Source organism: Egretta garzetta, unplaced genomic scaffold (assembly GCF_000687185.1).
Source record: "Egretta garzetta isolate BGI_Z169 unplaced genomic scaffold, ASM68718v1 scaffold18, whole genome shotgun sequence".
NCBI lineage: Eukaryota > Metazoa > Chordata > Aves > Pelecaniformes > Ardeidae > Egretta > Egretta garzetta.
This window is the reverse complement of record NW_009260616.1, coordinates 2,417,517-2,442,744: the sequence shown is the minus strand read 5'-3', so window position 1 is coordinate 2,442,744 and position 25,228 is coordinate 2,417,517. Positions and strand designations below refer to the sequence as shown.

The window sequence follows — 25,228 nt, the reverse complement described above, 5'->3', positions numbered from 1 at the left end:
GTACTGGTCAGCTTGGTTTCATTGGTGTACTTGGTGACTGTAAGACAGACATTATTTTTATATGTGATTGGTATAATTAGCCAACTACCTGTAGCAATTTTTTGGCTAGTACCTTAGTTTCCTTAAAATGCAGAATAAGAAATGATATAAAATCTATTACTGTATTACTGTTAGCCCCATATATTTATTTTTCTTTGTAAGAATTGCCGAATCCAGCTAAAAAAGAATAAATAAAGCCAGAGGGCTGGTTGGCAGGGCGGGCGCTCAGCAGGGGAAAGTGCCTGGGTGTGAGGGACAGCCAAAACTGCAGGTGCGCTCCAGGTGAGGGCGTGTGCGGGCCTCGGGCGAGCAAAGCCTTCCCACCAAGAAGCGAAACCAGTGCAAACCAGGAAACAAAAAGAAATATTCAAGCTGTCCACGTCGGAGACTGCTAAGGAAACAGGCAGGTCAGCTTGGTTAATCATTACCAAGACAGACTTTACAGACGTTCGCCGCTGATCATATGACAGGACCCCATCTGAGCTAAGGGAACACCCATCCCGAGCAGAAAGAGTTGAGAAGCCTCGGCTGCTTCGATGTTCTGCCTTTATTGTTCTGCTGTGGGAGAGGAGGCTCCACGCTCCCCCGGTTTTCCCGGAGCTCAGCCCAGCGTGGCTGTTGTGTTGCTTTCCTGTTCCGAAGAGGAAGTGAGAAATTCCCTCTACAAGTGCTCCGGCACTTGGATGCTCAGGTTTCACTGCTGATCCAGGAGCTGCCTGTAATGAGCTCGCAGTGGGACTCAGAGAGGAGCTTCCAGCTGTGCCAAGACTTGTTTCATTTTGTGCCAAAGGAGGAGGGGGAGAAGAAATCCCGCAAAAAGCTAAAATGTTGATGGTGCAAAAATTGGTCTGAGGGTATCGCAACCGGGAAAAGCAAAAGAAAAGCAGAAGGCACAAGGAAACAGGATGGGAAACTTTTGTCAGAAGCATTGTGCCTGTTTGGAGTCCTACATCCCATGCTTATTCTCAAGGAGAGACAGTGAGCAGGATGAGAAAGTTGGCCAAGTCTTTACCAACCTTGCTGTGGTAAGGCATGATTTCCAAGCAGGACAGAAAGACAGAGAGAGTAAGATAAAAGAGAAACCTTTACCTCCACTGCCTGGCCAGCATTTGGTGAATATTTGCAGATTTGTGGCACTCTTTGACTACGAGGCTCGCACTGAGGAGGACTTGAGCTTCCAAGCTGGGGATAAGCTTCAAGTGCTGGATGCATCCCACGAGGGCTGGTGGTATGCTAGGCTCCTCCTGCCAACAGGGTCAATCTCTCCTGGCCGCAAGCTCCAGGGCTACATCCCCGCCAACTACGTTGCTGCTGACCAGAGCATCGAAGCTGAGCCGTGAGTAACCCATGTAACGCACACTGCGGCCTCTTTTCTGTTAGGTTAAATGGGTTTGGGACAGGAGGTTATGGCCTTTTCTCTTGCTGGGTAGTACCCTGCCACACTCAACCTCCAGTGGTCCTACTGGTGATAGTGCTACTTGGTGTGCGCAAGGAAAAGACACCGTGGTCACAAGGAAAAGACACCGTGGTCGCAAGAAAATCAATTACCAAAGACAGAGTGTTGAGGGGTTTATTTTGGTTTAAATAATTTCCCTCTCTGATATACCTTAATCACCTGTTTAAGAAATATCTCGGAACATCAGATCGGTTACCACTGTGATGATTCCTTATTTTTATTTGTATAACAACGTGGGTCAGGTGCTTCCCAAAGAGCGAAAAGATATGACTCCTGCCCCAAACAGCGTTCAGCCTAACCAGCTGCAAAGTTATCAATTAACCAGAGCTTCAGGAAACTATCTTTACACCTTTACATCTTCTTACAAATGATAGGTGAGTCTCTAACAGATAAGTTTTTTATAGTTTCCTCTACATTGTATGTTTCTTCTCTGGAGGCCGATGTACACCCTCAGGACAAATTTAACTGGAGTAGGTGCTGAAAAGGGCAAAAAAGTGGATATAGCAATGGAGTATGAATTGAATTTGTTAAATTTTCACAGGGTTTAATTATGCAGCCCATGTTTTTCTGCACCTTCAAAACATGTCCAATCTTATTTAATATTCCGAACTAGAGCAGAAATCACACAAAATCAGTTACTTGGCTCCCTAGTGAGGATGAGTAAGCTCTGAGTCAGCCTGGGATGCAGAGCTACTTATGTGTGTTGCAGTCAGAGGCAGCGTTTGCTGAAATAGGTCTGACTGCAGTTCCAGAGGTATGTTTTGGCAAAAATTATCAGTGTGGAAAGAGACAGCAGAAATGGCATTCACTATTAGTCTCAGAATTCATGTTGATTTTAGAGGGATGATGTTGCAGCTTTTCAGTTAGCTCTCATTTGGACCTGAAGTATCACCTCTGATCTGATCTGCTCACCCTGCTGTGCCAAGGGCTAGGGAAATTGGCTCAGATATGATTATGCCAGTCTTTTATCAGCTGTGGAATTTGTGCTAGAGGCACCTTAGGGCAACTGTAAGATTCTTCTCTAACCCTTAATTTCTGGACTCTGAGCATCTGTTTCTATTTCTGTATTCAGGCAGGCAGCCCTTTCAATGGTCATGTTCAAAAGAATTCTTCCAATTGCAAAAATTAATCTGCAGGGAAGGTATTTTCTGAACCACTAGAGAAAAGGTGGTAGGCTCTAATTCAGCTCAGCTTGGCCTTTGCTCTCTTTCAGGAACTAGTTTTATTGCAAGTCATCTAAGATTTCTGATTGCTGTTAATACTTTGAAAGTAATTTTGCTCAGTTATACAACAAAGTCTCAGCTCTTAAGGTCCCTCTAACCTTTCTATACCTACAGCATCAAATATGAAGTTAAGATTGCCAAATTGCAGTGTTGCATAACCTCTGCTTTTTTCTTGTTACAGAATTGATTTGATTTTATTTTACTCTTTTTATATACCTTTCTCTCTTTATTAATAAAGACCAGGTTTTGGCAAAAGATTTTTCTTTATAGATTGTTAGAACACGGGGGAGGAGGAACTGGAGAGCTTTTACAGCTCTCGGATGAAGACATCCCTCCAAAACGAGTTTTTAGTTTCATACCAAAACTAATCTGGCTAAACATGTTGTCTTTTCTGAGATTCCTTCTAAGTCAGTTGGCTTTAAGAATCTTCATACATATACAAGACTGTCTGCTGTCAGGCCACACACATATAACCATAGACTAACTCAGGTTGGAAAGGACCTCCAAAGGGCATTTGAAGCAGTTGTCCTAGCTCAAACATGGCCAGAATAAAGTTAGACCCGTTTGCTTAGTCCGGAGTTCCCAGCTGAGCTTTTCATCCTCATGGTGAGGATTTTTTTGGCTTGTATCCAGTTGGAATATTCCTTGCTAAAGTTTCCTCCAAGAATTCCCTTTCACCCACCTTCTGCATTTCACACCTCTTGTTATCCTAGCAAAATAGTAAGAGCAACAGTAATGTTGGTTTAAAGAGCTAACTTGGTTTCCCTAAAGTAAAAGAATAAGGGTGAAAAAAATTATGCTAATGTCTCTTTAATTAGAATTCAATGCTTTAATCATATTTTGTCTCCAAACTTTAAATTTAACTTTCTTCATCTTTCCGTTTTGTTTTTAATTAGTTCTCCCCTTCGGTGTTGGCCAGTTGCTCATGGCCATGATACAGACATCTGTGCAAAGAGGAAAAGTTTTTATTGCATCCTTGCATCCTTTATACCAGTCCTTTATGGTCCCAGCACAGAACTGACAAAGAAAGGAAGACTGACAATCTCATGTTCACCTGCCAAAATGCATACATAGCATATATTTGCAGTGTGTTGTTTATGCTTTGCCAGGCACAGCTGATCAACGGTCTTTGAGCTAGCGGAAGGCACATTCCCTGACACCAGCTTCTGTTTGTCTGCAGAGACAATGGGAATTTTAGCTTATTTCTGGACTGATCTCCATCTTATTAGCTCAAGACAGACTGTCTAAACTGTTCTGGGAAACAGACTTGAGTCATGGTATGACTCTTAGGAAGCATGGGAAGAAAACCAAACTGGCCATATTCTTTAGCAGCTGATTTCAGCGTGATTGTATATAAACTTTTTAAAAAATTGACATTCATATGCATGCATGGATACTCCATAAATTCACTTAAATAAAGGGATAGAGGGGCATGAATTATTCTATACGTCATGGAGTGACTTAGAGCTGACAGGACCACTATGTGAGTTTATCCAATATATGCTTGAAAGTTGCATGCAGAGCAGTCACATTTTTTGCTAATCATTTCAGTTTTGCCTGTAGCCTTCAAGATTATTAACAAAAAAATATATATGGGACTTTTTTATCAACATTTTGACGTCTTCTTTATTATAGAGACAGTTAGAGATCAGAAAGCCTGTCTGGATCTGTGTTGTTCATTCTGTCAGAAGATAATGCTAGGTAATTGCTTGCTCCTGGCAAGTGCCACAGCAGACCATTTTGTCTCATCACTGAAGTGTCTGTGAATTTTTTCAGGGGGAAAGGCTTTCTTGAACTTTTCCTTGGTAAGAAAGAGAATGAAGTAAAGTAAGAAGGAAAGTGAGAAACTTTTCTTCCTTGTCCTCCTTTAGATGAGTTTTTCCTCCTGGAAGTCTCTGGCTCTATCCAGTATGACTGAGGTAGTGCTGATAAGGTGGATCAATAAATGGATGAAAGGACAGAAAGGATGTGCAATATCTCCAGTCTGGGGAAAACAAAAATGAAATACAATTTATAACAAAGGGAATTTTCGTGTATCCTTGGCTATCAGAATGTTCAAGCAGAACTGAGAAAGAATGAGACTTCTTTACTGTGTTGCTTTCCTCAGACCAAAGTTTATCGGCAAAAATTGTATGCTAAAATTGAAGGGAGACTTTGTTTATATTATATTTTGCTAAGATATTTATATTATATTTATTTTTTATTATATAACTAACTTATGCCAAAAGTCAAACCCTTCCTATTTGTGCATGATATCTTGTTAAAAAACAGTTTGTCTTGCTTCCTTCCTTTGGCTTGAGTGATCCCTTCCAATGTGACTGACGTGGATGAAGTCAGTAACAACCTGTGTCAACAGGGGAAGAGGAAAATAAGGTAAATCCATGGCTTGGATTCTGCCTGCTGCAGTATTGCAGTCCAAATGTGTGCTGCGTAAGATTAAATACATCCAAGAAATGCACATCTGCTACCATGAAGGCTGTTTTGGACAGACTGAGGAAACAAGGCCCTTCATTTTTATATTTACCAGTAAAGCATCTTCTTATTGCTGATCTTTTCTAGCACCTGCAGTACTCCTTATACTAACAACAACCTGTCAGGTGGCGGGTTTATGAAGGGCTTGTGCCTCCTGTCTTTGGAGGCAGGTGTGTTCTCCTGGCCCTACCTGGGATAGGTGGGACAAGGCAGCTGGGGAGTGGAAGCATTCATCGAGCAAACCGTAGGCACACAGTGAACTTTCACTCCACAAGGAAATGAATTTGTTACTACAAAAATGTTATTTAACTTAATATCTGACCAAAAGCAGATGCAGACTGTGCTAATGATAAACTAGCAGCTGTAGGAACACTTGGTGCATTTCTTTTCTCTGCATCATAGGTAGCAGTCAAAACCACAAAGCAGACAGATTTTTCATTTCTAAGGAAGTTTGAGTGAGGTTGTATCTATCTGCTTCATCCCATGACTTCGGAATGCTCTTTTTTTCTGGGTTTAGACACATAACATTTCTGAGAAGGAAAGCAAAAAGTGCTGTTGGACATACAGTCACATAATTTAACTTGCATGTCCAGCAAAGGGTGATCAGAAAGAGCAATGTGACTAACACCAAAATCTGAATTAAAAGATATAGATTTCCTTGGCAAGGAGTGTGACCTTCCTGTCTCTGTGCTCTTTCTGTGCCTGTTATTCTGCACTATAAACAGGAACCATAGTAACGCATTCACCTGCCCTTATTTTATTAATGCCAGTTGTTTTAACTAAACAAGAAAACGACATATTGCCAGTTGTTATGGACAACAAATATAGCCCAGCTGTACAGTTAATTTTAATGAAGCAAAAATTAAAAAAAAAAAAATCCTCACTGTTGCGGTGACATGATTTTTTTAATTTTTTTTTATAGAGGAAAGGTAGAGCGTACTTAGAGGGGGCTCTCGCCTGCCATCCTGATGGACCAGTTGGGTGTTTATTGAAAGTCAGCTTCATTCCATATGTTCATGCCAACATTATTGACACAAGATTGCTGCGCTGAGGGAAGTAAATCCACACAAATTCCTCGCAGATTAGGTCAAAGAAGATCACAGCAATTACTTTTAACTTTTGCCAGTTTCAGAAACATTCCGTATTTCAGAGAGATTTCTTATGTAGGTATTTCCCAGCTGGTGGAAACCGAGCCCCAGACCTAATCAATGAAACCTCACCAGTCAATTCCACAATGAGCTTTTTCAACAACCCTTTGAAAGCAGAAGTGACTTGTAGGTTATTTTTGTCAATCTCCATAATTCCTTCACCTTCTGTGACCTGACTCAGCTTTAACTATTTCATACATTGACTGAATCTGCGTTACTATACATGAAAAATAAAACATTCCCTAGGCTGACCTGTTTCAGACTTTCTGCCAAGTCAGGCTTATGGGATTTCTTTGGTTCATGTGGGTCATTTTTCAAAGCAGTATTTAGAGCCAAAATGTGTCTAGAGGCTCTTTTTAAAGTGAAACCTTAGATTCTGCTGAACACCTCAGAAAATGGAATGTAATCCACTGTGGTTTCTGTCCACTCCCTCTAGCTCTCGTAATTCCTCTCTCTGTTACAGTCCAAACTCCTGAGGACACCACCAGAATCAGCAGTAACCCTTGTACCAAAATGAACTTGTAAAAACTGTTCGTTGCTAACACAACTACAGAAAGTAGTAGTAGGTTTTTCTCACATTCTTTGGACCCATTATGTTAAGTACGAGAGCTCTTCTCATAGAGGTTTTGGTAGAAAAGGTTTCTTTATCACCAAAATATGTATTTATTACAATTCATTGGAATGGCTGTATGTGAACTCATTTGAAATTCCATCTTTTCTTTCAATTGGTGTACTTTATGTATGGGCTTTTGGGTGTGCATGCACGTGTACAGACACACGACATATAGAGAAAGTTTTTAAGGCTGATACTTTTAAGAACATGAAACACAGCCCTGTGAGACAAGGTGTGTGTTGCAAAGCCAGAAGATCATGCTTTTGATTTTCTTTTCACCTTGTGTTCATAGCATCTGAAGCACCCAAAGTTTGGAACTGCCATGTATGGAGTTCCTCTCTTGAATTTAAACAATTGAATGCTACAAAAAGACCATGAATTTATTCACTTAACTTTAGTTGTGGTTGAGCATTCTGGTGCTGCCTTCAAGCACATCTCAAACTTTATCTTCATTTCTGCTCATTTCTTAAATATGCAAAGTTACACTGAACACAAAAGAAGATGCTCAACTGTGAAATGTCAGGTTTTGTCAAGTGCCAGCAGTATTTACACACCCATGTCCAGAAAATGTGTGTCTCTGCTCAGAAAGGTGGAAGGAATTATGGCATTGTAGATGTTCATGCAAACTTGTCTAAATTAGGTCACCTATTTTCTGGCAATGTGTTTTTCTAAATATAGAACATTGTCTATTCAAATTCTGAGAAATGAAGACATTTCTTCCTACCTTGTCTTTATTTGAAATTAGTGTGTATGGTATACATTATAATCATTACATACTAGTTTGCATTACCCTGCTGTGAAAGATTTGACAATGAAACATGGGAAGACCAGAAACAATATCCTTAAAACCTGCAAACAGGGCTAGTTAGCTTTTGTTATGGCACTGTGAAACTCAGGTGGCCTTTACAGTGCCTTTTAGAAAAACAAAGACCATATACCGGTCAGAATAACTCAATAGTCCTGATTGATGTTTTTTCTTCAGACTCAGTAGGGATAAGCGTTGTGCATGCTAGCCTAGATTAGTTGGTTTTGAGCAATGTTGTTGGCAAAAACATTCGCTAGGTATTGTACAGTGATTGCTGTCTTCTCAGTAGCTGTCTTTGATGGCTCTCCATGCAGCTCTATACAGAGCCAGGCAGAGCTGAGTGATCTCTGAGCGGGTTTAGAACTGAAAAATAGTAACCAACAGTTCAGCCAGGCTAAGAAGTCCTAAAGCTGGGTTGATTTTAAACAAACTAGGTCAGGTATCTCTGTGGAGAATTATTTTGTAACATGTAAAAAGCACTGCTAGTTATAGAAGACTTTGGGGCTTTCTTTGTGTAGGTTCCTATCTGTACTGAAGAGCTTAAGTCATAAAAACATGAGAGAGACCCTACGAGGTCAAACCAATGGCCCCTCTAGCCACGTTATTCTGTTTCAGAAAGGATTTTATGAAAAGTGCACAGGCCCATCCACTTTCTTTGATCTCCTCCCTTTGTACTTCACCAGAGGCTGGAACTGTTGTATAAGCAATGTCAGAGGGTACATCACTGCCATGTCTAATTACGGACCTATTGTCAAGTCTGTTTAGTAAAAGCGTAGGTGTTGACACTGCACAATTCTTTATTTCTGTCTGTGGGCAAAGTCCAAGCTATTAGGAAAAAAAAAAAACCAAAACCAAAACCCACAAAACCCCCTCTCATCTCTGCAGAAAGTTTTATATTCCTAAACAAGTGTTTGTTTTGGTTTTTTTTTTTTTTTTTCCCGGATTGGTGATTGCTTAGTCATGAGTGACTCAAAAAAACCCACGCTCAAAATAAATAGGCACAAAAGGAAATGGTAGTGCTGCACAGGTTCCTGTGAAATTCAGGGACTGGTCCTTTACAGAGCACACCTATCTGCCCCATCTACACTAATGCACCCGAGTCGGCAGACCTCAGTGACTTTACCCTCCCAGATTTACCCATCAATTCTTTTTGCTTCCTACCAAAGATGCAGAACTAAACTCAGGATGTGTCCCATTATTATCTTACAGCCATTATCTTCTAACACAAGGCTATAGCAGAGACGCCTCATGCAAACATTATAATAATGATTCAGCCTTCCAGTAGCCTAGTTTAGACAACACAAAATTTACCTGCACTTTGATTTTAAAACAGGTGAGTAGAGAAAATATGATTAATCAGGTTTCAGATGTTTTTCTGTAATAAAATGTTTTGTTTCTTTTCAAGTCATGCAAGAAAAATATGCATACAAAGAAAGAATATAATTTGTTAGGTGATATTTTAAAAAAAGACAAATTATTATTACATATTTACTACTACAAGTAAGAGGAAAAAAATTTTCAGTGATTTTTACATAGTAATATAGAAGACATAATTGAAGACCCTTCTTCTGTTAGAACTGTAAAAACAGGAGATTAAACTTCTTAAATAAAGAAGCTTATTCTTCATTAGAGTTTTCTTAAATGTTGACATTCAGGTTTGCACCTCATAACTGCGTAAAAAATCCCATAAGAGTTACAAGAAATTAGAATGGAAGACTATAACTTTGCAGTTTTCAATTCTCCAGACATGACTAGAATTCATCTGGAAATAGCTTTTCGGAAGATCAAACAAAATGTTGTCCATGAATTCATTCCTTTTCTTTATCACTTAAACCAGATAGAAACACATATGATTTTTCTGTGCTGGTACACTAATCTTAATCAATTATAACTGGAAAAACAAAGCAGTGAATTGAATAATAAGCGCTGGTTCCATAAAGGATTGCACTACTTGACATTTTCATTACTTCTATGCAGACTGCTCTATAATCCATAATATTTTACTCTATAAATTTATCTGCAGTAATGTTGGTAAACATTTTTCCTTGGCGTTCTCTCACTAAAGCAGATACATCACTAGCTTAATTAATAACATTTTTCTGTATTTATAGCACAAACAACTTTGCAGCACACCTTTTCAAACCTCACTGCAAAAGAGGAGAAAAAAAAAAAGAAAACTGAAACCCACATGTGGGAATGAATATATACCATGAATTTCAGAAATTATGAGATCTCGCACACTTCGATCTTCCTTTTGAAACTACAGGTCTTTTCAGTTAGTGGAAGCCTCTGTAAGGGTATATGGTGATAGGAGTCTCTGCTGCTCTAAGGGTATGGGGTGAGAGGAGCCATACATAAGAATGTGCAGAGGCAAACCTGAGGGACATGTGAGAAGGGAGGTGGTGATGAGGACCAGCCTGCTCGGTTGCACTCACCGATAAGGGTATGCAGAATGTGGGAATGTTGCTTTTCCAGGAAGATTGTCTGAGGACCTTGCCGATAAGTAGAGAGAGGGAGACAAACATACAGGTATGCCAAACCTGACCAACTAATATTAGCAAAGACAATAATCGGAAATAAACCCAGTCAGTTGCACTAATTGATGGGCTGTCAAGAAATGGCAGGCAAACTCGGACTTTGCAACTGATAAGGATGCAAACCTCGTTGTTGCAGGATGTTGGAGGGGGGTTGTGGGGCCATGTCAAGTGATGAAGCAAAGTTTAGGGAAAGGGGATCAGGAAAGAACAAAGACGGGGTAGACAGAAAGGGGCACAAAAGGTGCTCTTCACGTGTAAAACGGGGCCAGTCAGGACACTTACCTGGCTGAGCCCTGTGCCTGGTCACCCCACTCTGTCCTGCCTTCTCATTAAAACCTTTCTTGACTATCTCTGTGTCATCTTACCCTCTGGCCCACATGTGAGTCCTGCAAGGATGAAGTGCCAGCTACCGTGGGGGACTGGTGTGACTGGGTTCTGGGCCAGCAATTGGAATCAGAGCCAGAGTGTAGGTGCCCCTGGCCTGTGGTGTCAGCTGCTGGAGCGAGTGGGATCCCTGTGCTGGATGCTGGAGCGGGTGGGGGTCTCAGCCACCAGCCACTGGGGTAGGTCTCGAAACCAGATGCTGGGGGGACTGGTGTGCATGAGGCAAGTGTGGGTAGGAAGGGCTGGGATCAGGGCAGGGGTGTTGGATGGAGAGATGGGCTGTGCTAGTATTTGAGGGCGAGGATCTGCAAATGTGCATGTGCTTGTGAATCTAGAGAGCGTGTGTATAGGTCTGTGCCATCTCTAGTGAACTTCTGGCTCTGCCAGCTGACGAGGAGGAGGAGGGGACTGTGCTTGCGCTTTATCTGAGTCCTGTACGTGGGTGCTGTTGAAGGCAGCGCCTTGTCTGTGGCATTCTGTGTGACCAGCCGTGTTGGTGTCCTCTCTGTGTGCCTGTGTGTCTCTGAGACACATGCTCACCTTCACCACTGGTTGAACCTGCAAACGGGAAAGCGGCAGCGACATCCCTCAGCATGGGCAGAGATCCTGTGTCCCCAGGCTGGGCTCCAGCAGCTGAGCAGGAGGTCCCTGGGCCACAGCGGCTGGAGGAAGCAGCCGCTCCTAAATCCCCTTAGTGGTCTCCTTTACCTCCACTGCAAAAAGAGTCTTGGCTTTATGTTCCTTTTACTGTATATCTTTCCAAAACTCCTACAGACTTACGAATGTTTAGAACTGTGCATGTATTCTCAGCCACTGACATGGATGAATCAGTATCCATAGAAAGTCACCTCATGTTTTTTGCTGTTCCAGAATGACAGCTTGATTCGCTTGGAAAGATAATTATTAGTTTTCTGGACACCTGTAAGAAAAGAAGAGAGAAATTGAGATCTTGTTCTTATTACAGAGTTTTGAAAAATCACCCAGAAACTTTCTTTGATGCTGACATACCTTTCTGACACGGTGTTGTGATCTCTGACAAAGAAACCATGTGGGGGGGTCTTGGGCTGATAATATACACACAGATATGGAGTTTGATGTGCTCCAGCTTTACTTATGGAAGTCAAAGGTGTCTTTAGTGTGTCACCCTTCCTGTCTGCCACCCCAAAAATGTTACCCCGAAAACTGGGAGACTGTTGGGTTAAGAAATTTGTACTCAGGTGAAAGAACTGTTCTAGCACCTGGGGGTGCCAGACTGCACGGTTCCTTTCCGAGTTTCCCTGGTGACCGAGTGACCTGGTTGTTCTCCACTGAAAGTTGACTTGAGAGAGGGCACGAGTCTGCTCAGACTGCTGGCAATGGACTCAGGTGCCAAAGTGGATGTCCAAGAGAGAGCTCTGCACAAAATGGATGGGGAGATCTGCTTTGCCACCAGTGTCCTGTGCAGGCAAGGGGGGCTTTTTGTTTCTGAAGGTTTCTGTATTACTTTTGCACTGAGGTAAGTTTCTCTGTGAGAAAAAAAAAAAAATTTCTCAGGAATGATTTTCTCAAGAAAATCAATTGAGTGCTTTTGGAAGCTGTAACGGTTTACGTGAATGTATGATTGAACATTTTCTTGTCCTTTTGAGTTTCCCTTTATGTTAAATCAATTGATGTTATTAGTGTTCTCTGTACCATGTTAACATTAAGGCTACCTCAAGGTTTCAACTTTGTTCCTCAGTTGTTATGAATAGCAGAGTTACTGCTACTTTTAGAGTATATTGTGGCAGTATGTCAGTACTTTTGTTCATGTACGTGTTAACACGCATACAGGTACTACTAGCATTGATGCAAGATTTTACAACACTATTCAGAAGGCTATTGCAGCAGAGATAGGGTTTGAGGAACACATTTTAATTTTTTTTAAAAAGAGGTGATTATATGCCTATATTTCACACCCAATGTCCCAAAGCAATGTCCACTAAAGCCAATCGTAGCCTCCATTGACAAGTTGTTTTAGAACAATTTTTAAATGCAATGAAGTCCTTATCCAGGTACAAAACCACTACTGGGAACAAACTTTGATAATTGAATTTAGTCTCTTAAATTGGAGAAATACCAGGGATTTGGGTAACTAAAACACCACAGAAAAAATAATAGGATATCACTTTCATCTACCGTTTATTTTCTCATATAGAAGAACTTCAGAGCAGATTAAATAGTGCTGCATGCAGATGACCAATGTAGTGGAGAACAAATGAAAATGTTGAAATTAATTACACAGTAGTGAAGTGGAGGCTCACAGGATGAGATTTATTTATGGGGATTTCTGCAAATTAACTCTATCAGATTTTGATTTGGTTGCTGGTTTATTATCTTTTGTTCCTGTTGTGCAGTGAAACGAGTACTGTGTGAGCTATGCTAGTTTACAGAGCTCATGCCCTTAGTCTTGTAATACCATCCCTACAGGAAAAATAGTCCCTTCCCAGTCATTCCTGAGTGCAAGAGTAGCCAAAGGTGCAACGGTTTGTCATCCTGAGGCAGGCTCAGAGCAAATTAATTTCCATGTTTGCAGCACAGCCAACTGCTATTATCAACTATTGAAAAATTAATGTAGTATTATGCATAATCCCTTACAACAGAATCACACAACAGTACAGTTATGGCTTACTGAAGTACTTACTAAAAAGGTTTATACAGAATGTGTCGTGGATTTTTTAGACTAATGCCCAAGTAATCTTTGTGTTTACGTTTACAAGACGGTATATTTGTTCTGAACTGTAAGAGGAAATGCCTACCTCTGTGGTGCATTTTATCACACTCACTCACTGTTGAATGTTACCTTATTCAAACAATCCCATGCAGTTACTTACCGTAAAAGTCCCTAAAGCCCTGGCAGGCCCTTTCTTCAGGGCACAGCTTATTATTTCTAACAAAAACAATGCCCTAACGCAAAACAAGGATATTTCTTAGACCAAAACAGGCTTTAGAGGCTCAGAGTCCTTTTTGACACATCTGCTGCCCTCTTCTCACAAGCCAATAATCTCCTGCAGTTTCTTCAGCTGGGTTCCCCCAGTGATTTGTTAGAGCAACCTGGGGCTCCTTTGGGATCCCAGGTATATACAAGGTCAGTCTGCTAAGGCAGGTGAGTGGTTCACATGTTTGCTATGGTTGCATTGCAGTCATTGGGATTGTGTGGAGTAAGCTACTGTTCAGCGTTAGAATTAAGTTTTTGGCGAGTAGTAAAATTAAAACCATTTTTTTAAGGCACTACACAATGTAAGCATGGTGAATCTGGTCCTTGAGTCTAGAAGTAGAAGCTATTTTTTTCTGGTAATAACCTGCAATTTCCTATCTTGATAAAAAGAAATAGTAGCAAAGTTTCTGCCTAATTTTGGTGGTAGCTTATGTATGTTCAATCCCAAACAGTTACCTCTGTTGTAACAGTGGTACGTTCTCCAAATGACTGTATGTAAGCATCTATGCGTGTTATATTTTCCAGCAAAATTGTGACTGTGCTATGTTAGAGACATAGGTTTAAATTGCCTCATTTTAAATAAAGAGCCCCAGTTTTGTGGATGAATGTATCACTTGTGTCCTACTGCTCACATTCATGATCAAATACGTATAGGAAGAGAGAAAGGAAAAATGGCTCCCTTCTCCTGGCAGAAAGCAGCAGTGATGTTTCTTGAGAGTCCTTCACTTTAGCTTTGTATCAAATCAAAATATTTAACATGGCCTGAAACAAAATGAATGGCTTGGTTGTATCTTGTTTTCAGATAAATTAATCCTTTCTGAACAAAATTAAAAGCAAAAATGCATATTTTTTGATGGAAACTCCATTTGAAAACAGAAATAAAAAACCTTTTAAATTTGAAAATTTTTCAAATTGAGCACCTTCACAAGTTAAGCTATAATATTTTGTTTAGAAAATATACGGAGATGTATAACAATTTTCTTTCCTTTTTTTTTGCTTCTGTGTCTCTTCCGTTATCACCTCTTATATTCTCCCATCTCACCAACAAAACGCTCTCAAGTCTAACATAAATTTAGTATTTATGGAAATATGCCAACCAGTCAGCTATAATCTGTTGACAAGAACATTAGCAAAATGTTATCCAAAAGCCAGAGCAAAATGGGATCTGTTATTTTCCAAAACTGTGTATTTCATATTGTAATGGTTATTTAAAGAAAAATCACACAGAAATGTGGAAAATACAGTGGAACTTCTAGTGTGTTGCTACAGGCAGACTACCACTTTCAAACATACAGGCAGGCTTCTACATACATACATAACATAAACTATTGCTGCTCTGTCGGTTTGATAGGTCTCTGCCGCTTACATAGTGCAGGAATGAGCCTTTAGTTTTTCACAGCTATTCACATGTTCTATGTTTTCCCCCATGGAAATCAAAACAGACCCCCCCCCCACCCCGCCCCCCCAGCGCATGCGGATAGTCTTCATTTTAGTCTGTGATAAGTTACTCATCAACAAGGGTCTGAGCAATATACATGACTCAGATCTTTACGTATGAAGCAAATCCATTGTGGTTGCGAAAGGTGAAGTGTGCTGCCTTACATAACCATCCCTGAAAACCTGAATTTCTAGTTGCACTTAGAGGAGAGTAGTTTCTGATTATGGTAAATAAGTAATCAGAACTGAGCTGCGTCCCCCTATACACGTACATTTTAAATGATTTTTTATTTCAAGTGTTGTCCAAGTCAGGTACATTCTGCAGTGTGTTAAGATTTTAACTGATTTACTAATGTAAATACTGAAGGCTGTTGTTACCTAAACATTTTTTAAAAGACTTCGTCTGACTCACTTGTGGCTGATGGCACTTTGGTGAGTAAGATTTAAACCAGTACATTTAGCAGTGACCTCTAGTCAATAAGTATATGATGAAAATGAATGTTAAAGTATTCTCTTTGCAAGTACGAACATTAGCGGTGTGATGAACTAAGAAAGGGAAAGGGAAGAGATCTGTAGAGAGCAATCCTTACAGTGAGAGTTAGTCTGCAAAATTGGTTCAGGAGATATTCTGTGAAATTGTTTCCCCAAGCAAGACTGAAATTGCTGCCAAAGACATGGCCTGAGGGAGCAGGGTAAGCTGGAAACCAGCATTTGCTGAGCAGGTAAAGCAGCTCAGGCAGCAGGAGGTTATAGCCCTTGGACACTAAATGCAGTCCTCAGTTTTGTGTTGTCTTTATTTTCTCTTCATTGTTGCCTGTTAGCTCTGACTTTCTCCCTTCTCTCCCTCCGTCAGCTTGATAATGTTTTACAGTCCTCTCTGTTCTGAATTTTTACTGTCTTGTTTTGTCCCTCCCTCCTGCAGTGTCCTGTGCACTCCTTTATCATTAGCTTTAAATTCCTTCCTTTTAAATTTTGTCCTTGTCCCATGCATCCTTCATTGTCTGATAATAAATGACAATGAGGGATAGACAGTGTTAAAAACATCCCAGGCAAGCCTGCAGAAGGCAGGAAGGAGGAAGGGCTCTCTTTACAAAGGACCTGAAACCCAATTTGGGGTTTTCCAGCCTCTGCACAGTGAAAGTCTGTAAGCCCTTGAGTAATCCTGCATCTTTCACTATGTAGATTCTTGTGCCATATCTGGGAAGACTTGTCTTTTTGAAAACGCTCATGAAAGGAATCTTTTGCAAGTTTTCATCTTCAGGGTTTAGGCTGACTGCAGATTTTTCTTTTTTTCTTTTTTTTCCCAACGCCTTCATTAGATTCACTGTAGACTATAAAGGGAAAATTGAAGCAGCAGTGCTCATCTCCCACGCTCTCCTTCACGCACGCTGTTCATCATTTGTAAAGCACATCTGTTTCTTAACCATGTTATATCTGGAAGGCTTTCATCTTTGCAGTGATATTTCCTAATTTCTTGAAATGTCAGCTCTTGGAGAAATTATATTACTTCATTAGTCTTGTAATTAAGGCAGCCTAATATTTTCTATCAGAAGAGCTTGTTTAGTTGCTTATAATTTTTCCAGGCTTTACCTGATTGGATGTGAATTTTCCAGGGTTGATACCAGGCACAGGCTGCCTCTTTCTCTCCCTGAAAGCCAAAAACATGGCTCAGAACCGCATGAGAAATCCTTTGTGCATGTACTTTGGAGGAAGGGCTTGATATTTGGTAGGGTAGATTACTATGTTAAAAGTGTGCTATCTAAGAAAACTTTGCAAACTAAGCAAGACTTTGAAAATAAAATTGCACTTTATGTGTGGTAACCGACCATATTCATTAGAATTTAACAGCTTCATTCTGCGGTTTTGCTATTTTGGGAAAACCCAGCAAGTGCTTGGAGCCTTCCTCTCAGCGCAGAGGGGATGTGCTGGTGGTGCCCTTGGTAAACTTCTGTCCCTGCTTCTGCACGAATGTTTACCCACAGCAGACTGCAAACCTGGCATGGATTAAAAGCTGGCTCAGCAGCTCCCTTTATCCCACATGGATGACGGCAGCGAAGTGCGGCGCACGCAAGCCTGTTCAGGTTTCCATGTGCTGAGTAAGGGCAGTGATCACAGGATGGTCATATGATGAAAGTAATTGAATAAGACCCTGGAGGATGCCTCTGCCTCTCTGGCTCTTTACCTTTCCGTGCATCTCTCCTTGTCTTCTGTGACACAGAAGTTAGCAGCTATTGCTCTCTGAATAAACTACTACGTACTGTACGATGCTAAATTCCCTGCAAGGTAGGCCCTAGGCATTTCAGATTGGACATCCAGAATTAGTAGAAAATAATGTCTTATTGCCTTAGTCTCTTTCTGTGATTTCTCCACTGTAAAAAATATTTTACAAGCAAAAGTACCACAAAAAGAAATTAATGAATGTTCGTAAAGCATTTGGATATTATAGTCATGAACACTGTAATAGAGGCTGCTAGGAAATTAGCCGTTCATGTAATTTTATAACTTGTATTGAAAGCAGAGGCTAAATAACGTACAGTAAATAAACTCTATCTACGCAATGACAAGGCAAAATAGAGGGTAACTATTCAGTGGGCGGCATTCATATTGACACTGTAGGAAGCAGTAGATGTGGCCATGTAATTAAAGATGGTATCATACTGGATTTTCCTAAAAACGGCTGAGTGGATGCCATGAAAGCAATATTAATATTGCCATCTCCTAGCTTTGGGGTTCTTGACTTTGCAGCTACAGCTTTCTATGACTGTAGATTTCAAGCCATTTAAAATGTAAAATTTACGCACTGTTGAAGCTTTTCTTTTTGTTTTAGCTATTGCACAAGCATTCTGCATTCCAGAAGAAACTGGGATATATTTGGTTTCAGTATATACAGTACCTATTTTTTTTGTCCTCACTCCAGACTTTTGCTCTAATTGCAGTAATTCTTTGCTCTCCTTATTCTAGAAGACCTTTTATTCTCCTCATAGCCTAGCACTACAGACACAGTTAACACAATCCAGTTAATCTACTGGAGGGCCAGCTAACGTATTTGTTATCATCATTTCTTCCGTAATGGAGAGTTCTGGTTAGGCACCACAGGAATCACAGCTAACCCTCCCAGCTGCTGAGATTTAGCGATCTCATGAGATTTACCCTAACATGAGAGGATAAGTCCCAGTTGCAAGCACTTATGAAAAATGAGAAGTGAGGTGCCCTCATGCCACAAAGTGCTGATCCAGGATAGAATTATGATGTCTATTTTAATGTCTTCAGTGTTTTTGAAAATAAATTTCATGTGACTGATTTCCTGCTATTTCTTCTGTTATGCCTCCATGCTCTTTGAATGACCTTGCCATGTAGTCCTTCTCAGCACTTTTTCTCCCTTTTTCTCCCTCCTCATTCCTATTGTAACAATCATGATTTCTATATGTGGCTATACCTTACAACCCTCAGGATTTTCCCTTTTAGTTGGGCCTTCACAAAATTCAGAGTATATCATGGACCTTTGCCTTTAGCCTTATCTTATCTTCAGTGTCCTGCAACTTGAATGAGTAACTGAAATAATCCCCCCTCATCCCAGCTACAGCTATAGTTATTAAAGCAAATTCAGTCACTTCAGATACGACGTTGTGGAGCTAATTCTGACTTTGCTCCTGAACATATTAATTCTAAGTAAAGGCAGAGGATAAAAGTGTGAAGCTGTGCTCTGGTGAGCCCTAATGGAAATGAGTCAGAATTTCCACATAATTTTCTGTGATGGTCTTCAGTGTGGATAACAAAAGAGCAGTGAGTGATCTGCTGAAATTTCCAAGACAGCCAAAGACCGTAGCTGTTAATTCAGAGTTTGCGTTTAGCTTGGTGGTGAAAATCTAATCCACATCCCAAAGGAGGACACGAGAGTCCTTAATCATCAGTTTAGAGTTTCTGTTGGGGTCAAGCTTCAAAGGGAGTGCCTAAGGAAAGGATATGCTGCCAACAAATTTCTCCGAAAAAGATTTTTCACCTGGACCGTGTTTGGAGGTCTTTGGCTACACTTCCTTCCAAAGCAAGAGGTTGGGCTAGGAGAAAGGCAAATACTAGAGCTACTGCTTGAGGGTGGTGGCACAGTGGCCACACAAGGAAAGTTGAAGCTGCAGAGAGATTTATCCTCTTAGGACTTTTGTCTCTGGCGCATGCCAAGGGGTCCCCCTCTATGGGACTTAGCCCATGCCTTGTTACTCGTTCATTTGGCATGACTGAGGATCTTTGGAAGAGGTCAGCCCACGCCTAGGGTTAGGATTAGTTTTAGGGTTAAGATGATGAGAAACCCAAATCCAGTTTGAAAAAAGCTCCAAAGTCTGCCGAAGAAAAGTTGAGTCGACTTGTTTTGTCTGGCCCATGACTGGGTGGCTTTGGCTAAGGCTCAACATACACTTGATTTAGAGCTAGGAGTTAGTGTGTTTGGGACTTAGGAGAGATGAAGCATAAAGCTCCCGTGTAAGAGGGGAACAGGGGGCTCTAAAAGCCCTGCCCAAGTAATGGTAGGCTGAAAAAAAATGTTTCCCCTATGAGTTTTTTCAACTGTACCATGACTGGGAATCCTTTTGTTTGGGTTTAACTCTGGGTGGTGGATAGAGTTAATTTCAGGAGAGAAAAAGATCCAGATTAGTTCCCAGATTAGTTGAGATCCTCTGCTAAATCTTCAATCTCTACCTTGAATAAGTGCATTGCACTGTTGACAGTGACATGACCAGATAACGGGAGGGAGCAGAATGGAAGGGAAGAAAATGCATTTTGCATACTCTTTGTTGGATGGGGATATTTGTGGGGTTTCTTGTTTTTCCACTGAGGTCTTATCTTCTTGGCATGTTGCCAGGCACTGGAAACTTTGCCAGTGGCATAGCATTGCAGAACTTTGCCTCCCTATCTTTCTTTGCTTTAGTGATCCTGCCAGCAGCTATGCAGCATGCAATACCTTTGGCCAATGTCATTCTTCCTCTCTTCCACCTTCCAGATTAAAAGTTCCTGCCATATCTTCCTGCTATAAGAAAAAAAGTGCAGAAGTAGAACTAACTGTTTTTATTGTAGTGGATTTTTATGTTGCAAAGCACAGGGAGACACAAAGCAGAGCCAAGGAAATGGGGTTTTGACATCTAGACAGAGATCAGCGGTGCATTGCAACCTGGAGGAATGAGGGCTTCTGAGCAAAGGCAGTGATGGAACCAAGTAACACCATCAGCTTCTGTTGAACTCATGACTCCATTTTGATTCAAGCTGGACTGAATGGGGAGGCAAGGGTGAGCGTAGGTGACATGATCTCTGTTTCTTAAAAAATTTGCGCTTCAAGAATAACCACCAGCGTTCACCTTGATGAAGATATATGCTTTGCTTTGCTGGAAGAAAAGGATTGTAGGATAGGAGTACAGGTCTCAGCAATGATACTGTCACAGTCAAGGAACATCCCATGACAAAGCCTGCTATGATACATGTGTCTATCAGCTGTTGATCGAGTGGTCAAAAACTTGCCAGCAGAACTGATGACCAATAGAGATGGGATCACTGCATTCTGAATGACCACAACAGACCTCACTGGTACTTTAGTATTGGGCATCATCTGCACCAAGTGAGGACTCTGTTACGGACCTACATGAAGGTCATCTTTTCTGTCCCTGAAGTCCTCCCATTTATGGTGCCCAGAACTGACCTGGAGGTAGCCTGGAATTTTTAATGAAGGGCTTCCTGAGAGCTATGAATGATGGTGGAAACCAGGGATTTTGAGGAAGCTGCTAGAAACAATCCCTCAAAAGCAGATCTGGCATCCTACACTGAAAAGGGAGAAAGAATGGGGTGTCGGACACAGTGCTGGCCAAGAAAGCATGTTCCTAGGTCCCAATGACAGAAGAGCGCTACTCCTGTGCTAACCAGACAGCTCCTGCTAGAAATGGAAACTTATGCCCAAGTCTGAATGCAGTCATTTGCATCATACCCGCTAGTCTGTTGATCCTGCATTGATAATCATGACCCAAAGTGATCCAGCTGTGAGCTGAGGTTTGGAGTGAAACTGTGTATGAGTTCCTAATTCAACCTTCTCCTGAACTGTCTACTGCCAACATAGCGCACTGAAGTCAGAAAAAGTGCTAGTTAAGTAACTTGTGCAATGGATGGCGCTTGATGTTTCAGTCCTGTTTTTCCAAGTGTTCTGTTTCAAAACCTCCATCTAACTTTGGGCTATAAAAACCAAATAGATTTACTAAGGATTAGATGTTGGTTTGGTCTGACCTTCCTATCCCACAGAAAAACATCTCACGGTGAGCAATTACTTTGACTCATTATTACTCTTTAGAGTACTTTTCCTCTAAAATAAAAACTTTTGGATGAAGTAAAATATTAAGCCTTTGGAAGCATAAGTTCAATCGCTAGAATTTGAATAAAATAAGCCTTCATGCTCTCAAAAAGGAATTTAAACTTCCATTCATAAAGGAAATAGCACTTTAAATTCAGATGTGCTTTTGTTAAAAAAAAAGTGAATAAATTGAATTATTTGCTTTGAGGCTAAGGGGTTATTTTTTCACAACTGGTATTGCTTTTGGTCCTGCATGAATATTATTGCAAACCCAATGTCTATGAAGGAAGAAACCCGTATTCAAATGCTATTAAAAGTAATTTTCATTATGTATTTCTGAAACATTTTAATCAGATCATTTAAAGTCAGGCAAATGAGATAATACACAATATGTGTCCACTTTTCACTCTCCGTAATAATTCCTTCAGTTACACTTACCTTCTCAAATACTGTTGCTCTAATTATATTATTTTGCAAGTCAGGGCCTTTTTAATGGTTAAGTTTGTCTGGAGTCAGAACTTACATATGACATATCCTCCATATAATCTTCAATGGTAAATTCATATTGATTTAAATGCAGTTTTTCCAACCTAAGAAAAATAAACATATAATTTGAAATATTTTGAAGTTAAAGGAACAGATACATACGCCTAAATACGCTATGCACTTATGCTGGGTTTTTTTTCAAAATCATATTCTGTATTGTAGCCATGATCTTACATACACAAGCGTAATACTACTTTAAATCCTATTTCCCAAATAAACCAACAATTTCCTCTTGTTGCATACAATGTATTACTGCTCATGTTTTCAGTTTTAGCAAGATGAGCTACTAGCAGTGTATGTACAAATACTGGGTCATGTAAAGACTATACTTTTGACTATCCACAACATAAAATTTAACTTTTCTAACTGGAAGTTCTTTTGGCTTTGGTACAAAATTAAGTCCTTTTGAGGGGATGCCATCCTTTTAACCCGTGAGGAAAGGAGACACAAAATTAAACACCTTTTCTTATGCACTCTTATGAGAATCAGTCACTTTGGACATTACTAAGTGATATAATTCAAGGAGAAAAATATCAGTTCAACTTTTTTTTTTTCAGATCATATAGTTTATTAATTTTCAGATGTTATTCTCAGAGCAGTTGTATTTAGAAATTTGAGAAAGGTTCTAATTCAGCTTTTAGAGTAGACAAATTTTCTTTGGGACTTGAATAGAGTTGAACTTGTACTCTGTCTCATTCCTTTGATGAGAACCTCAGTCAAGGATTTGAACATTTATTGATTACTTAGTTTTCTACAGTCTAATTAATGAATTAATTTAATTAATTAGTTGCATTAATTGACACATTTAACTAATTAAAATTACTACTAACACATTCCAACTTTCTAATGAGATTCCTTTCCTTGCCAAATATGTGGCAAGGCCTATTTTATTCTAATCATCTTCAAGTCAGAGGACAGGAATGTAGTCCGGAATATCTGGATTTCATTTTCTTTCGTTAACAAAGCATATTCAGTGTAGGTTAGCACCTTCTGTATTTGCCTCTTTTTATTTCCTCTTTATTCATACAAAACCATTTTTCATTCCTCATGCTTGCTCAGCCAAGGTGTCACCCAATGTTCTCATTTATTTCCTCCTTTCCTCCTGGTGATTACAAGCCTTACAGATATTAAAGTAGTTTGTTGATGACTCCTTCTGTACTTTTCACTAGTAATTGAAAAATCAAGTAGTTAGCTGAATAGGCAACTTACTTGTGGTGAGATACATTGATTTATCTCAAAAATTTGCATAATAGGTTTAGCTATGATTAATTGAAAAGCAATTCTCCTATGAGTATATGGCATATATCTGATAAGTATTTATCACCATTTGCTTCAAATGAGGGGTGGAGCTAATCTTTGAAAGAGCTTTCTGTGTTTGTTGGATTGAAGCTGAATGCCACCCCAGTTGAAAATGGTGACTCATCTCAGCCTTATTTCCATTTAATTTATCCTCTGCACCAAACAGCAAAAGAGCTAAATAGTACCCTCAGAGAAGCGAACCAAAACTATTGCTTGAACAAGTCCCTGTAAACTACAGGGTTTAGTTAGAGAGGGAGAATACGTTTTAAGAGGCGTAGATAGGAGTAGGTCGTTACAGAACAGGGATGTTGAGATGTTTGCTGTGGCTTGAGGGACATATTGGGTTTGTTTGTCTAACAGCAACAGTGCTGAGAAATTGCCAGTAACTCATTTGAGATATCAACGTGGCAGTGGAATGGGGAAGGCTGCAGGGCGGTTTAACTCTTGGAACCTGAGAGCCCTTCTGCAGTTTCGGGGATCTTTGACTTTTAAGACGTGGGGGTGCTAGCACATACCTGCACCTCTGCGTAATTCAAGTGGCGTCGATGGACTTGGCATCAATTTCCACCACAGCAGCTTGGAAAAGTTTCTTGGTGAATTTTTCCTGGGACAAGGCCAGTCTGTCGCTTCTGAATTCTTGTTCCCTTGAAATCAGTAGGACTTTCCATCAGCAGTAAAATCCAGATTTCACTTAAACGTGTAAGCAATATTTTCTAGCAATAAATTTGTTGTGTAGTTCTTGTTGGCTTTTTTCCCCCATGCTATTGGAATTTAATTAGCATAGCACAGATTATCTTTTAGTAAATACGCAGCATGTTTATAAAGCTAAATTGTCTTCCTGGTATGTTTCACTGACTGGTAAAATTAATGTTTTTTATTTGTTCAGATGGTTTTTTGGCCCAATCAAACGAGCAGATGCTGAGAGACAACTGTCATACCCTGGAAACCAGGCAGGAACCTTCCTAATTCGAGAAAGCGAAAGTCTAAAAGGCGAATACTCACTCTCAGGTATATTCTAGTTTTTCATGTTAAGCAATATCTTAAAAATTTCTTAGGTGATCTGGACTTTTTCATTTTTGAGAATGATAAACTGTGCATGAAAATTAATTAAAGTTAATCATAATATTTCTTTCCCAGGAGATATATAAAAAAAACTTGGCAAGAGTCATTTGGGTTTTTACTAACATTTATATTGTAGGCTTTGTTTATTAATGTGCTCAGAACAGAAATAACTTTCTTATGCTTGGTACTTCTAGTGCTCCAGCTGCCTTAAAATAGAAACTATTTTCATCACTGAAATGCCAAAACATACATTAGAGTTGTACGCTACTGTTCTGATTAGTACATGCAATAAAAATTAAACCATTTTGGCAGATATCTGCAGTTTCAGAAAATAAGATTTCTGCAAGAGCACACCATTAGGTTTATATTTATTTGTTTTCATGGGCAAAATGATAGGAAGATCTTCAAAGCTCTGCTTTAGATTCAGTCATACTTCACTGGAAAGTTAGTTGTAGAAATCAGTAAAAGATTAGGTTGATGATGACGATGGGGTTTGAAATGTATTTCAAGTCCTTTATTTGAATCCCAGAGGCTATCAAATAAGGACACTTAATCGATAATAATTTTACTCACATATATGTACTTGTCATCTTTTTTGTGTTATAGATATTTGCCATATGAGGTAGTAAACATGATTGCTCATTGGTTGTTTTCTGTGAACTTTTTCTATCAAACTTGTCATACAAGTGCGAGTCAAGAGTATAATGTTGTCCCTGAGACAACATCCAAACTTCCTAATGTGCTCTACCAGTATAGTTCCATGTGCCAGTGAAGACTCCTGATGTTTGTGAATAAAGCGTTAAGTTGTCACGTGCAGAATTATGTCAGAAAAATGAGAGGCATCTTGTGCTTAACCAGATTTTTTCATATTGGCTCCTCTTCTGCCTGGATGCTTTTGTGTCAGTCATCTTCTGAGCGTTACACAGAAACAGGTT

At 40.0% G+C, this 25,228-nt stretch overlaps 1 protein-coding gene across 1 annotated transcript in view; it reads left to right on the top strand.

The window, feature by feature from the left end:
- The first annotated feature begins 944 nt into the window (after positions 1-944).
- FRK (fyn related Src family tyrosine kinase) overlaps positions 945-25,228 on the top strand; it is a 53,550-nt gene continuing 29,266 nt past the window's right edge. The window contains exons 1-2 of the mRNA XM_035900693.1: positions 945-1,375; positions 24,118-24,239. Coding sequence (XP_035756586.1) covers positions 945-1,375; positions 24,118-24,239 — 553 coding nt within the window. The remainder of the gene's footprint in view (positions 1,376-24,117; positions 24,240-25,228) is intronic.